Below are 12012 nucleotides of genomic sequence, written 5' to 3'. Positions count from 1 at the left end.
TATTGCCCCCAACCTGCACCATGTGCACTCTTTGGTAAACAGTAGAGAAGCTCCTGAGCTGCAGAGGCTGGAGGTGAGAGATGGTGGATCAGGGGGCAAAGTGATGTTTGTTGGATCACAAAGAAAATCAGTTCTTGCAAAAGCACTCCCTGCATGTAAGCTTGTGGGGTTGTACTCATTTTCAGTGTATTTAAGAAGCTCTCTGCCTCTGTCCTGATACAGCCCTCTAGAGTGTCTGAACACCCCTGTCCAACTCACAGATGTCTGAAACCCAGGCAGGCTCTGTCCTGTTTTAGGATGGGCAGCATAGCCCACAGAAAGAGGAAGCAATTGCTAAATAGACTTCAATTCCTCTCCAACAGCTGCTCAACTTTTCTGATTTGCCCCTGCATTTTTCTCTGTATAGCTGCAGAGGCAAAATTGGCTTTGCCATGGGACTTCTGAAAAATGCATCTTATATGTCATGACCTGCCTGGCTCATGACAACTGCACCAACTAATAAATGGGGGCAGAAAGAGAAATAGCTCAGCCAACTGTTTCCAGAGGACAGAGTTCATTTATCTTGCTGGAGCCTGCTGTGAGCAGTGGGGGAGAGGACAGAGGAGGAACCCCTGGGACAGGGAGATGCTGAGTATTGGCCCTGCAGCCACTCCCTAAGCTGAGGGTCCAGCCCCAAGCCTGGTGAACATCCCTCCTCTGCCAAAATACACCTCATAACCCTGCCTGCACAGGCAGCCCCTGCACAATGTGGAGAGGGGCATCTGGATCTGTCACTGTGGAGCAGCTCAGGCCAGCAGCAGGTCTGGGAACAGGCTGCACATGGAGTGTTTGTCCTCTCCCTCTCAGTCTCAGCTTTATGAAACACTACCACCCCTGGCCACCAGCACCTCAGGGAGCCCCAAGCTGCCCAGAAGATAACTCCTGTGCTTTTTTTAGTGCTGGAGTGCCTCTGAGGCCAGGCTCTCACTCCTTGAATTCCTGCATTCCAGCCTGGCTGGATCGATGCCCCCGGGATGGGACATAATTGAATCCCAGGCGCTGCCGCCACGGACGGATATTGGTCCCCTGCCCTTGCATGGAACCAGCCCTCAGCCCCCTCCCCAGCTGCAGCAGCCACACTCTGCCCTGGGAGGCACAGTGAGATGTTTCATCTTTCAGATATTACGTTGGTGCATTGGCTGCCCTGAGGCCCGCAGCCTGCAGGTGCACAGCAGTGACAGCTCTTACCTCTCACAAACACATAGGTGCTGACTGCTGTGGTGCCCTCGATTTTGGCCTCAATGTACTTGTAGTAGCAGCGGTAGAAACCCGTGTGGTTCGCCTGTGCCTCCGGCAGCAGCAGCACTTTGCAGTAGGGCTTGGTGCCGGTGCCCTCGCACTCTTCCTCTTGGATTGCGCGGCCGCTGCTGGGGGCTGCTGAGGCCACCAGCTCAGTCTCCTCCTTCCCAGCAGGATCCACCTTGCCTCCTGGCCACGACCACTCCAAAGGGTGCTGGCCTCTAGACATGGGGCAGAAAAAGAAAAGCAGCATTAGCTTTGGGCTGAGCATGGTGGTTTTATTGCTCTGTGTGACTCTCTGCACACCTGCACCCAGCCCGCCACCAGTCTGGGCCTGGGGCTGGAGAAATGGCCATCCTCCAAGGGAAAAAACAGGCACAAGGAAATGGCAAGAAGATTCCCTAAGTGCTGGGCAAGCAAAGGCTCATCCCCTTCCCCAGGCCACCTCTCTGGCCATGCTAAGCTGTAAGATATCAGCCTACTCACAAGCAGGCCCCTCTGTCCCATGGCACTGTCCTACTGGTATGAATGCCAGGACAGGGAAACACACAGGGCCCTGGGGGAAATGTTCCATTTATTTTCTATTCCCTCTCGTTATTAAAAGGGTCCAGAGCTATTAGGGAAACACATGGATGTGATGATTTCCCTTGGCTCAGTGTAGCTGCTGGCTGGGGCTCATTGTGTGATGAATGGAGTGGGAAGAAGAATGGGGGAAGGAGAGCAGACTGGAAAGAAAGCGAGAAAGAGAAAAGCAGGCGGGAGTCAGGGATAAAAGACAGCAAGGGGAAAACAAGAGGAGGCTCAGCTGACTGCCTTCTGGCCATCTGCCAGCTGTTTCCTTTCCCCGTTGCTGTGGGAGGGGGTTCCCCTTGCTCTGCACCCTGCAGCCCCTCAAAACCCCAGCTGGCCTGGGGCTGCCTCCCCTTCCCACCTCTGCAGAGACCCTGGGCTGCAGACACCTCTCTGATGGCATGACCACAAAGCCTGTTCACCAGCAGCCCAAGGACAGACAGAAAAGTCCATCCAGGAACTCCAGAAAGCCGCAGACAGAACACGCACGTGTGTATTTATATATAGCTGAGGATCTCCAGAGAGGGACCTTGCATGTGCACACACGTGCCACCGTAGCTTGTTATAACTGCACTTGTTTACTACAAACAAAACAAGCTTTTATTCCACACTGGAAGTTTCCTTCTGTGAAATCAGAGCCCCTTTCAGAGGAAGGCCTAACCCCCACTTGAAAGTTTGCCAAATAGCTGAAAGTCACTTAAGCACATGTGGAAAAAAAAAAAAAAAAGAAACGGGGGAGAAAAGAAGCCATCATAAGAGACAGCTGTGGGGTAAAAATGGCCTTTTGTCAGCACCATCAGCTCTGTGAGGGGAAACTGGGTTCATCTATTATGCAAGCTGGGAATAGACGTGTTGGCACATGCAGCACCTCTGCCAGGGCAGCTCCATGGGCAGATGCTTTTAAGCAAAGGCAGACTGTGACCATCACTAGACAGAAAGGGACAGTGAGGAGGAACAGAGGGCACAATGGCTCAGATGCAACGAGGACAGGATTTCTGTCCAAGCATGGGGGAAAGACCTGCCCCTTTTTGTTTGTCTTCAGCAGCTGATTTATCTTCCCTGGATAGAGCAGACTTTGCTCTCTTCCAGCTCGCTGCAGATGAGATTGGAGAGAGTGTGCTGCACTCTTCCCGTGTTGCCAAGCACAAGGGCTCTGGAGGCAGTGACAAGCCCCTGGGGACAGACACACAGCCCCTCTTACCCAGCTCAAACTTCTGCTTTCACTAAAAATGCCATCAGTGCCTGAGGCAGAACTGTAAGCACAGCTCTGGCAGCTTGTGTTCATGAAGCAGAGGCAAGCTTCTCCCAAGTACCAGAGTCTCATGAACACTTCAATAAAAATAAGAACTGAATTTTGAGTTTTTCCCATCCTATTCATGCACACAGAAAGTAACAGTGAAACTGATCACTAAACCACCTGGTGGCCTCTGCCACAGCTGTTGCTGCTCTGCCACAGCCCCACAGCACTGGCACAGACCATGGGGCTGTCCCTGCTTTCAGCCCAGAGCTGAGAGCTTCAGACCAGGCATTTTTGGCACTCCGCTTGCAGGAGGGTAATTGTGAAAGTCTCCAGTGTTTCCTCTTTCTGTTTGTTTACCCACTGGGATTTTCACACATTATCAGATCCACTTGTTCCATTAACCACCAAGGCCTGCAGTAGCTGAGTGACACATATTTATATAAACATGGATGGGCCAATGCCAACCAGCCCGTGGGCAGCTCAGCCCAGGCATTCCTTTCAGATGTGCTTTCATTTCCTTTCATATGTCCTTAGGCTTGGGGGGACACAGAAGGTGTGGGCATTACTGTGAGTCCAAGTTAGTGTCACTGGTGTGTTAAGAGCACCAGAAGAAGGCAGGAATGAGGGCAGGCCAGGCTCATGTGGATTTATTTCTGAATCTACCCCCTGCATTTGGGGAAGGGTCCAAGCAGCAGTTTTGGACAGTTCCCCCTCTCCTATCTGCCACCTTCCAAGATTTACTCCCAAGCTGTTTTCTCTCAGCTCGGTGGTAATTTGCCTCTTGGCAATGGAGCCTGCTGATGCCAGCTGGAAAAAAAATGCACTGTAGTCTTCTCCACAGCTGTTTTCCTCAATCTTTTCAGGATAGATGCACTTCAAGGGAGATGTTGGAGTTGGCACCACTCTTCTTCAATCTTCTTTGAAACTCCCATGCGTGGTATGATGGGCAAAGCTGGTTGTGGCTTTGTGGCTTAGCTGGGATAAACCAAATTACCCTCAGCACCATGGAGGATGTTCACAGCAGCCAAACACATGTAGGAGAGATCAGCAGGTGTTGTGTGCTCCTGGACACTGCTCTGGAGCAGTGGTTGTGGGGCTTCACATAATCCTCAGGCTCCTTCAGCCCTGCCACACTGCTCATTTCCTCCATGGGAGCCAAGAGGGCTCCGGGGTCAAATATTTCCTCTCTGCCACAGATGGTTTTGCACATCTGTGAGTCAGCTCTGGGAACAGGTCACTGGGCAGCAAAGGACATCCTTGCCCTTCTTTTTCCTGGTTTGCTCCCCACCTGTGTGCCCAGCACCTGCAGGATGGGATGGGATGGGATGGGATGGGATGGGATGGGATGGGATGGGATGGGATGGGATGGGATGGGATGGGATGGGATGGGATGGGATGGGGATGGGACGGGATGGGACGGGACAGGATGGGATGGGACGGGATGGGATGGGATGGGATGGGATGGGATGGGATGGGATGGCACAGACAGGACCAAGTTGATCCCTCCATACGATTTTGCTGTTGTGGGATTTGCTCCAATGCTCATGAGCTGGAACAGCACAAGCTCTCTGCTTTCCCCCCACGCAGGCTGCTGAGGGCATGAATGCAGAGATTCACAATATTCTTTCCTTCTAGGAATGGGAGCTAATAAAAGCTGCACTGTCCATTTGGGCATCAGCCCCTTCCCCCTGTTCTGCCACATGCTTGGATCAAAACATCCCATGGGCTCTCAGCCAGCCTTGGCACAATCTCTGTTTTGGGGAATGCTCCGGCACTGGTCCCCTGCTGTGTCTGGGCCTCTCAAGGGTGCCTTGTGCTGGGTGACAAGGGAACAGGACTGCACAGGATGGCATTTGCAAAAGCAGAGTCCCAGCATCTGGTGGCTCCTTGTGTGTGTTGTGCCTTTGTGTATCTGCTAAGCATGCCCAGCTCCAGAGGCATTGCTTGTCCCATGGCCTGGCTCTGGTCACCAGTGAGGCTTGGTGGGCTGTGGAGCAGGAGCAGGGGGTGTCTGAGATCCAGGCTGCTGCGAGGGAGCCTGAGAGCACAGTTGGCTGCATGGCTCTCACGCTCGGTGGGTGAAGCTTGAAAGGTCTCCAGGGAGTCTCACACGGGGGTTTTGAGCTCATCTTTCTGCTGGAGCACTGCTTCAAGCAAGCCTGTGCTCCTGGCTCCAGGGCAGCTCGAAGAGCAGCCAGAGGACATTGCTCTCAAGGGAAGACCAGGGTCAAGCTGAAGTCACCTCCAACACGATGCTCAGCAGGAAATCCCTGAATCCTGGATTTGATTTTGTATTTGTTTCTGCCCTACCCTGCCCCATCACCCTCTCCTTTGCCTGTTCTCTTGGTGGTCTGCATGTTTTTCCCTTCAGCTCCCATTAACACAAGCCAGGTCTTCCCAGGGTGGGCCATGGTCCAGAGGAGGTTGGAGAAGCAGCTGGGTGTAATTAGAGATCCAGGGACCAGGAAAGATTTACTCTTCATTCAAATGAATAAGTGTCCTGCAGTCAAAGTCCTCTCCTCAACAGAGACAAACACAGGACTGAGAGCTCAGAAGGAAAAGAGGAATGCTCTGAGCCATCAGGAGATACTGAGACTTATCTGCAGATGGTGTGAAGGACACGGCACAGCCCCAGGGAGCACATCTGGGACAGCAGGATGAAGGGGCAAGGAACAACCAAAGAGGAATATGGGCAGAGGGTATGTGGGTTTTAGTGCTGTTTGCAGATGGTCCTGGGCTCTTCAGCTGGCCAGTTCAGTCTGTCACAGCTGCAGAAGAAACTTTCTTTTACCACACCTCTAACTTCGGCATGTCCTTTAAACTTGGCTCAATCTACAGACAACAGTCTTGAAAGTGCTTTCTGTGTCTCCTTCTGGACTCCTGTTGAGAAAGGTTCTGTCCTCTTTCTAAACTCATTCAGAATATCCTCAGAGAGTCTCACCTCTTCCAAGGTTTTAATAGAGAGTGTCAGTTTCCACATCCCTCTGTGGGGAAAAGTACCATGGCAGAGCACTGGAATCCCCGAACTCCCTTCTCTTCCTCTGTGCTCCCACAATGGCTCTATGGCTGACCACAGATCCCCAGGACAGTCATGGACAGATCTCCAACTCACACATTTCCTACATCTCAGCACTCATGATGGCTCCTCAAGTCACCGGATTAAAAGAAGCTCACAACCACTCAGATTCCCAGACCAAGTGAAAGCAGTTCAGTAATTAATATCAACAACCTTTCCTCTGTCCTTCTCCCTTGGTTATGAACTAAATCACAAAGGAAAAGCAATGCCATCTGTTCCAGGAAAAGTTAAATATGTTTGTGACAAGACATGAGCACAATGCCAGCCAAGTGTTTGCAGTAATTGCTCTGTGGTTATATATAACCCTGAGAAACACCCATCTGAGGCCCACGCTGAATTTAGATCCCCGCTGGACCCAGCATTCAGATCCCAAGCATGGATCTGTTTTCAGCAGCTGAAGGGAAACTCCAGGAAAATTGACCTTGGGCAATTCTCTCACTTGTTTATGGGGTTTTTTTTCTGCTTTCTGAGACAGGAGACAGTCCAGAAAACATGCACAGCCAAGTGTCCCAGCATAGATAAATCAGTTCAGACACACCACCTTCTCAGAGCCACAGTGCCCAAAGCAACCAGATATTCTCCAGCTCCTCTCACAGCTATTCACCTGTCCTGGCTGGGGCTTCTTTTCACCCACATATATGAAGGGAGAGCATTAAATCCCTTCTTCCTAGAAATGCTGGAGGCCTCTCATAACTACCACTAACTGCAGCCTTGCCTTCTCCCATGGATATTTCTCAGTGTCCCCCAAATGTCCCACTAGATTTAGAAACCAGAACTTCAATCTCAGTGGCCCCAGTGAGGTGAGAATAAGCAACATCAGAGAAAGACAAGGAGAGTTAGGAAGATCAGTTTCCCTGAAGAGCTTATAGCAAAGTTATCAAATCACGCAAAATGTTTCTTTATCTTTCTTCTTCTCCGAAAGACTAGAGCAGAGGTTATCACTGAATCCTCTGAGACGTCTTTTGCTTCTTTTTCAATTAATTAGATGAATTCACACTTGGGGCATGTGGAAGGTTTGTAGTCAGACATGCTAATTTGCTGGAGTACTGCAGCCATGGTGTCCCTGGTGGGCCCTCCTTGCCTGCTGCTCCAACCCTGACCAGGTAAGAGTGGACAGGGCCCCACTTGCTGGTGCCTACCTGCAGGTGATGGTCAGCGTGTCCTTGGCGTTGATGATGTGCTCCTCCTCGGTGATGCTCAGAGTAGGAGGGGTCATAGAATAGCTGCTCACCAGATCTGTGGAGAGAAAGGAGACAGGGGATGATGCAGGGATGCCCAAGCCTGGGCCCAGTGCTGTGGGCAGCAGGGATCCTGGTGCCACGAGCCCAGAGAGGGGCAGAGGCTCGTGAGCCTCGATCTCCCTGGGGTCTGCTCCCACAGGGTAGCTAATGCTGGCTCAGTGGGACACAAGAGATTTGCCTGCAGCCCTCTGGCTCCAGTGAGCAGCTCTCAGGCCAGGGCCAGACAGCCCCTGGGCTTTGATAGACACCCTAGCATGGATGAGGGCCAGAAAAAGAATGGAAGACCAGAAACTGGGGAATTCAACTGTAGCCATTCCTCACCAGGTGAATGATACTGGGCTTGCTTGGACTAGGGCTCTGAAATGATCCTCTCTGCTAACCAGAAGGAGTCTGGCAGGAGATTTTCCATACACATGTAACTTTCTGTAATCAGAGGCACAAATCAGGGATGCCCAGATACCACAAATGTGTTTGTGTGAGATGCTCTCCAGAGCAAAGAGGCATTCATGGAGTGCCCTTCTCCTGTGGTGCACTCTCAGGTGCAGTCACCTGAGTAGGACCAACCTTAGTGGATTGCAGCAGCCCCTTCCCTGTACCACCAGACAGGCATTCCAGGAGTGAAATTATCCAGGCTCAGGGACAGGCAGTTAAACATTTCCATGCTCTTCTTCCAGCTTTTTTCAGGGAGAGTCCCACTTTTTGTGTGTTTGCATCTCTGGCATGCCAGACATGCAACCTGAGTGAGCTCCTCATGGACAAAACATCTCGAAGTACCGGTTACCCTCAGAGACTACTGTTGTTTTTTGTCAGCACAGTGTTGCCAACTGTCATTACTTCATGATCTTTATCTTAAAACTCCAGCTTCTGGAGATGTGAGATAATTCAAAAGAAGTCTTGTTGACTGCAAAAACAAGCAAACTAACCAGAAATAGAGAGGGGGAAAAATGCTATGGAATGTGAGGCTGTGACTCAGGTAGGTGCTAAATGCTAAGGAAGAAAAGAATGCAAAAATATGCTGCTGGCTTGACTTTCTACAAAAACATGAGGTTTTTTGCAACTGTGTTCTGTGTATGTCTTGTTTCCTTGCCTTGTAACATTCAAACCCAGGTATCAGAGAGATCTGGCGGGGTTGGAGAGGTCTCAGGGATGTGGTGTCTCCACGTGTTTCACAAGCAGCTATAACTAACACCTTTCCTCCAGAGCTGTGACCTAAGGACTACAGGTTGAGAGCCTCAGGATGAGAGGAAATGGTTTTACGTTGCACAAGGGAGGGTTAACATTGGACATTAGGAAAAATTTCTACACTGAAAAGGCAGTCAGTCATTGGAACAGGCTTCCCAGGGTAGTGGTAGAGCCACCATCCCTGGAAGTGTTCAAAAAACGTGTGGATGTGGCACTTGGGGACATGATTGAGTGGTGAACACAGTGGTGCTGTGTTAATGGCTGGACATAATGATCTTAGAAGTCTTTTCCAACTTTAATCATCCAATAATTCTAGGCATGATTCTCTGTGGGGAACCCAGGCCCAGACAAGAAATGGCCACCAGCTTCTCAGCCACAGGGGTGGCATGGGTGGGTTCCAGGCTGGTGGAGAAGCCAGAGTGCCACCAGGAGAGGCTGCTGCGAGGGACAGGGCGGTGAGGGACGTGCGGAGCGGCACCGCCAGCCCTGCCAGGCCCGGCCTGCCGGCCTCCTTCTCCCCAATTGTTCTCCACTTCCTTCCCGCCTGCGCCGGCTCGGAGGTGGTGTCCCCATGGCTGCCCCCATGGCAACAGCAGGGTGACAGCCATCTCCCCCCGGAGGTGGTGTCCCCATGGCTGCCCCCATGGCAACAGCCATTTCCCCATCTCCCCCCCCACACCATTTCCCGCCTCGCCTCCACTCACCCACACGAAGCAGCGTCAGCCCAGGGGCAGTCCTGGCCACCTCCTGTGTATGTGTCCCCCTGCCACGGCCTGTCCTACAGACACCTCTCCCTCAACAACAACAACAGCAGCAGCACAGCCATCTCTTGTCACTCAACACACGGGTCACTGTGGTCCCTGGGCTGCGTGGTGCTCGGCCACCATGGAGGACACCCCGCCATGTGCCTCCAACCTCCTCTTCCCCTGAGGAGGGGACGTCAGATGTCACACAGAAAAAATGTGCCCTGGGGCTGTGAAAATAAATGACCGCATTTTTTGTAAAATCCCTTCAAAATGTAACAAGGTTTATTAAAAAAAGGAGGCGGGGGAAGGAATCTGTCGGCTAAGCTGCGTTTCCTATTAATGCCGGACACACTTATCCCAGTGCAAACACTGCTCTCCAGATGGCCACAGCTCCCCTGCCCATCGTCCCTGGGAGCAGCTGGGGGTGCCTGTCCCCCCACAGTGCTCAGTCCAAAATGCAGAAGATATTGGCTTGCACAGGGCTGGCTGGGGACAGCAAAACCTCTCATCCTGTCTGTGCTCTGGGGCAGCAAGCAGAAAGATAATCCCCGAAACTCTGGCATGGCCAGCTCTGGGCTGGCTGCAGCAGGCACTGAATTAGATCTTAAAACTGGCATGGTCCCTCTGCTTGAACTACTAAATAAGTGCCAAGGTGGCAGAAGTCTCTTGGCCAATGCTGTGCCTCACCACCGGGGCTGGGGGAAGGAGGATGGTGGCAGAAATAACCCCCTGCCTCCCTTCACATGCTGCCTGGTGACCTGTTAGCAAACAACACCAGGGGGTGGAGGGGAAGAAAGGAAAAGTACGATCTGTGCAGGTTGGGGCTGTGGGATTCCTGCAGATGCATCCTGTCCATGGCCCTCCGTGAGTACAACAGGAAAAGGAACCACTGCTCACTCCGAAAGCACCGTGGTGCAGGGCTGGGGACACTCCTGCTGCTGGCAGCACTGCTGGGCCAGCTCTCCTTGCCACCCAGCCTCTTCACTGGCCCCGCATTGCTGGGAACTTTGGGGACTCCCTGCACTGGCTCACAGTGGGGACTCACTACTCACGCTGATGCCTGGCATCTTGGGATGCTGATGGCCAGAGGCACCTATGGCATCCAGGACAGGCAAAGGGATGCACAGACCCATTCCCAGACTGCAAAATCATCTTCAAAGCCATCAGCTTTCCCTGCAAAAATTCTCTATCACTCTGTGCTTGCCAGATGGATCCACCCCATTGCTGGCCTTGCCCTTTCCCTCCCCAAGGGAGCGTGTGCCCTGCCATGGCTCTCTCCTGCATTTCACTCTCCCCAGCACTGAACTTGGTGCTGGGTTTGGCCATAAAATCTCTGCTAACCGACACACAGATGGTTTGTGTCTCTGGCAAATCCCAGGGTGCGAGGGAGATGTCTCCAGAGCATGGATTGTCTCCTCTCCTCTGAGTCCCTCCTTCCCCACCTCCAACCCCTGTGATGCTTTATCTCCTCAGCCCTCCAAGCAGTTCCCGCTTTCTCCCGTACACCCAATTGTGCCCTTGCACAGGGAGAGCATTAATGTAATTAAAAAGGCATGCAGCAGCTCTGGCTTTGTTTTTTCAAGATGGTTGCAGCTTTTTTTAAGCAAGTTGGCAGCAGGATATTAAAATAAACAGAGGGGGATTGATGGGATGCGGTGAGAGGAAGCAGGATCCCACAGCCAGTCACACCTTGTCTATTTCCAGAGAAGCACATTTCCCAGCAGTTTTCTTTGCCTTGATCTTGCAGAGCATGGCTCTGAAAGGGGCCAGGCTGCACTGAGGGCCTTCTTATCACTGATGGCTGCTTCACTTTCAGGCCCCTCTACCTCCTTCTGCACCCTGTCACCACTGCTGCTCTCAGTTGCATCCTGCATCTAGGGCTCTCCTGCCTCGTGGGGAAGTCACGTTCACCCTGGAAAGTACTATCCATCCCAGGGCATCTCACAGCCTGACCTCTTCTCTCCACCCTTGGGCATGTGGGAAAGTCCTGCACGGGGTCTGGTTTTGCCTTGCAATAGCTGCAAATGCTAAATCCCTGCAGAGCTGCATCGGTGCCAGAGCCAGCATTGCCACAGCGACTTTGGGAACAGAGCAAAGGCTGTGTGTGGGACAAGGTACAGCGTGGTGTGGTGCAGAATGGCACACCACAGCTCCTGCTCTCCATCTGCTTCCACTCACAGGAAGCCCTGCACCGGATCCTCCCCCAGACCCCCACACACCACCTCAGCCCCTCTCTGCTTCCCCTTCCCTCCCTCTCTGCTGAGTCAGCCCTGCTGACTGATTAACGGGGCCTTTCCGGACAGGGATTTTGTTCACACTCTGTCCTTCTCTCTGACTTCCTTCCCTGGCACTGGGCTGCATCACTCTGCTCACAGCCATCACATGGCCCCAGCTCATGCTCCTGCCACCCCACCTTGGGGTCCTGTGACAAGAGCTGCAAGATGACATGCACAAAGCAAGGCTGCTACAGGTGAAGCCTGTCTCCCTGCACCTTGCCCAGCCCAGCCTGCCCACCCCAGTGCTGTACTGGGGCAAAAGAGAGGCTGGAAGGGAAAAGAGCGTCCTTTCCCCCAAAAAGCTCCCCTGACCCTGCTATTGCCTCACCTCTACTTTGCTGTTTTCAGAAAAAAACTCCCAGTCAATGAGCATCTGTCCAACAAAGCAATGCAGGAACTCAAG

General features: G+C 52.4%; 1 protein-coding gene across 1 annotated transcript in view; it reads right to left on the bottom strand.

The window, feature by feature from the left end:
• Nucleotides 1-12012, bottom strand: part of FLT4 (fms related receptor tyrosine kinase 4) — a 56937-nt gene that overhangs the window by 28683 nt on the left and 16242 nt on the right. Inside the window, exons 2-3 of the mRNA XM_058035060.1 lie at nt 7304-7400; nt 1228-1499 (exon numbers count right to left, since the gene is read on the bottom strand). Coding sequence (XP_057891043.1) covers nt 1228-1499; nt 7304-7400 — 369 coding nt within the window. The remainder of the gene's footprint in view (nt 1-1227; nt 1500-7303; nt 7401-12012) is intronic.

The sequence above is a fragment of the Melospiza georgiana genome, chromosome 15 (assembly GCF_028018845.1).
Source record: "Melospiza georgiana isolate bMelGeo1 chromosome 15, bMelGeo1.pri, whole genome shotgun sequence".
Lineage (NCBI taxonomy): Eukaryota > Metazoa > Chordata > Aves > Passeriformes > Passerellidae > Melospiza > Melospiza georgiana.
The sequence above is the reverse complement of the archived record's forward strand: the minus strand, read 5'-3'. Positions and strand labels throughout refer to the sequence as shown.